Source organism: Mastigoproctus giganteus, chromosome 3 (assembly GCF_048544385.1).
Source record: "Mastigoproctus giganteus isolate SK-2022 chromosome 3, ASM4854438v1, whole genome shotgun sequence".
Lineage (NCBI taxonomy): Eukaryota > Metazoa > Arthropoda > Arachnida > Uropygi > Thelyphonidae > Mastigoproctus > Mastigoproctus giganteus.
In genome coordinates, this window is record NC_143577.1 from 241,868,665 (window position 1) to 241,872,375 (window position 3,711).

The 3,711-nt window shown below is 42.0% G+C and overlaps 1 protein-coding gene across 1 annotated transcript in view; it reads left to right on the top strand.

Annotated features, from left to right (window-relative positions):
- The first annotated feature begins 3,348 nt into the window (after positions 1-3,348).
- rl (Mitogen-activated protein kinase rl) overlaps positions 3,349-3,711 on the top strand; it is a 142,264-nt gene continuing 141,901 nt past the window's right edge. Inside the window, exon 1 of the mRNA XM_090370973.1 lies at positions 3,349-3,508. Within this exon, the coding sequence (XP_090227099.1) occupies positions 3,390-3,508 (119 nt within the window). The 5' untranslated portion in view covers positions 3,349-3,389. The remainder of the gene's footprint in view (positions 3,509-3,711) is intronic.

Consider the following 3,711-nt stretch of genomic DNA (forward strand, 5'->3'; position numbering starts at 1 on the left):
AAATCACCTGAGAGGGCATAAATTCAAATTGAGGAAAGACAGATGTAGGATAGATGTGCGGAAATTTGCCTTTAGCCAGCGGGTGGTTGGTGGGTGGAACAGACTTCCATCCCTTGTCGTGGAAGTTGATAGCCTAAATAAGTTTAAGGCTCAGCTGGACAGGTATTTCGAACGAACAGAGGGGTGAAGTGGAAGTGGTTATTTTTATTTATTTATGTTACTTTTTTTTTTTTTTTTTTTTTTTTTTTGGCTGATGCTGCATAAGCTTGCTTTCTTGCATCAAATGCCTCTACTAATGCTAATGCTAATGCTAATGCATGCCTCCTGTGGGCACAACAACACCAACACTGGACTGTCGAGGATTGGAAAACAGTTGCTTGGCCTGACGAGTCGAAGTTACTGGTGCATCACGTTGATGGAAGGCTCAGAATTTGGTGAAAACTACAAGAATCCATGGACCAGTCATGTCTGACGACTATTGTGCAAGGTGGTGGGGACAGTTTATGGTGTGGGGAATGTTTTCTTGGCACACGTTGGGTCCATTGATACCCATAGATTCACATCTGAATGCCATATCGTTGATGACCAAGTGCATCCGTTCATTTTGACAGTTTATGCTCAGTCAGATGGCTACTTTCAGCAGGATAATGCACCGGTGCACAAAGTCCGAATCACTATGGAATGGTTCCAGCAACATGACCATGACATTCTTTGCTGCAGTGGTTCGTTCAGTCCGCGGATCTCAATTCTATTGAACATCTTTGGGATGAGCTGGAAAAGGCTGTTCGCTGCAGGTAATAGTAGTAGTAGTCGTGGCATCTGATGCAAGAAAGCAAGTGTATGAGCTTATGCAGCATTATCCCAAAATAAAAAAAAATTAAAAAAATCACACCATTCCCTCCAAATGCCTGTCCAGTTCCTCCTTAAATTTATTTAACCTATCAACTTCCACAACAACAGATGGAAGTTTCTTCCAGCAATTAACCACCCGCTGGATAAAGGCAAATTTTCGCACATCTGTTCTACATCTGTCTTTTCTTAATTTGAATTTATGCCCCCTTAGGTTCGTAATCTGAACAAGTGGAAGGATCCCATCAGAATTCATCGTGCTCAACCCATTCAAGGCCTTATACACCTCAATCAGATCACCGCACAGGTGCCTAGTCTCCGGCCACTGTAATTTGCAGAACTTAAGCCTCTCTTGGTAAGAGGATCCCTTCATTCCCCTCACCAATCTTGCTGCCCTTCTCTGTACGAGCTCAAGCAAATCTACATCCTTCCTAAAATGAGGCCTCCAGACCTGTACGCAGTACTCAAGGCGTGCCCTGACCATTGCCTTATACAGAGGGACAATCACCTCCTTTTCCCTGCTAGCAAAATTCCTATATATCATTGACAAAACCTCATGACCTGCCCTGGCAGCCTGTCTGCATTGCTCAGAAAACTTCGTATCTTAATGCACAATTTCTCCCAGGTCTTTTTTCATTTTCTGCCACCTTAAGTGTAGTACCACACAGTTGGTACGTTTCTCTGGGGTTACTTCTACCCATATGCAGTACTTTGCATTTGTCAAGGTTAAACTTCAGTTGCCACTTCTTAGCCCATCTGCCTAATTTATCTAGATCCTGTTGTAGTAGCACACTGCCATTACTGTCATTAACAACCCTGCCAACCTTTGTATCATCTGCAAACTTCGACACTAAGCCCGATATACCGTCATCAATATCATTGATAAATATACAAAACAACAGAGGACCCAACACCGAACCCTGTGGGACTCCACTAATAACATTAGTCCACGAAGAGCAGCACCCATTGATCACCACCCTCTGTCTTCTTCAACTCAACCATCCTTTTATCCATTGTAGCAACTTACTCTTAATACCATTCTGCTCCAACGACGGAGGTCCACAACTCCGTCGAATCTCAAGGAACTGCGTGACACACTCAAGTCTGCATGGTATTCTATTCCTGCGCAACGTTTTCAGCATCTTGTTCAATCCATGCCTAGACGAATTCATACTGTTTTTAAGGCTAAAGGAGGTTCAACACGCTATTAGAAACTGTACCTAATAAAGTGGCAGCACAGTGTATGTATTATGTCTGTAAATTGTGTGTGTTCTCTAGTCGATTTTCCTGTTTTGCTGGGCGAAAAAACCCTAGTTCTGGGTGGGAGGAAACCTTGCTATCTACGTTCGAGGCCGACTAACTCAGTCAAGGAGAGAAAAAAGCCCATTAAAGTTCCTCGCGTCATCGACGGAATTCTAACCGAACCTTTTCCACCCGGTGTGGGGAGGGCGGTGATGATACTACTGTGTTCCCCATGCAGACCTCCTTATCCCTACTAGCAAATTTCTTGTATATCATTAACAAGACCCCGTGACCTGCTCTAGCAACCTCTGCAGTTCTGAGAAACTTCACATCTGACTACAGAATTACCCTCAGGTCTTTTTCATTCTCTATCACCCTGGCTGTAGGACCCTATAGTTGGTCCGTTTCTCTGGGGTTACTTCTACCCATATGCAGTACTTTGCATTTGTCAATATTAAACTTCAGTTGCCACTTCTCAGCCGATCTGCTCAACTTTTCTAGATTCTGTGCAGTAGCTACTCTCATTAACAACGCTGCCAACTTTGTATCATCTACAAAGTTGGACGGTAAGCCTAATATATCATCATCAGTATCATTTATAAATATACAAAACAACAATGGTAATCCGAACACTAATAACATTGGTACTCGAACAGCAGTGTCCATTGATTACCACTCTCTGTTTTTCCCCATTCAACCATCCTTTTATCCATTGCCGCAACTTGCCCTTAATGCCATACTGCCCCAATTTATACAGTAGTCTTCTATGTGCAACAGTACACAAAAGCTTTCCAAAAATCCAAGTATATAATATCAAAATTGTTTTTTGCATCCTTTGAGACCACATCATAGAATCCCATCAAATTGGTCAGACAAGACTTCCCCCATAACAAACCCATACTGTGTCTGAATTATTACTGCAGCCTTGTCTAGATGTTACACAACGTGATCAATTTAAACACTTCGGAAAAACCTTAGTGGGTGATAGAAGAATGTTCCAACAACCTGATTAGCTGAAACACTCCTTTCTTTTTTACTGAGAAATCCGTGTGCCCAAGGAAACAGGATGATAACGTTATATCTTAGAAAGTTTACAATTAATTTTTCAATTTTTTACTTCAGGATGATCATGCATCCTGGAAACATGACAAAGTAAAGTTGATTACCATTTTGATTACGACTTGGATCCATAAATCGGGGGTGCTTACGGTTGCAGGTTCCGGGAATGACGTCACTAAACGGCAGGTGACGGTGGCCACTGAATCTCCGTGAGCGGCAAGCTTTTAGCTTGCGAAAAAATGGCGGCCAAAGAAGGTGATCAGAGGAATACGGAGGTTGTAAGGGGTCAGATATTCGAAGTTGCCCCTCGTTACACAACATTAGCTTATATTGGGGAAGGTGCATATGGCATGGTTGTGTAAGTACCAACGATTATTTCCACTTTCAATGTATTTCTTTTTATTTTCTTCAAAGCGTATGAAGATGTAGCCCACAACACTTGTAATGTTTTGAATACTGTACTAGGAAATGAAACATATCTAACATGTGCTTCGGGGGTTTTTCCACTGAATCAATATTTTATATTTTTTGACATTAAGATGAGTGTTATATAAGACCGAA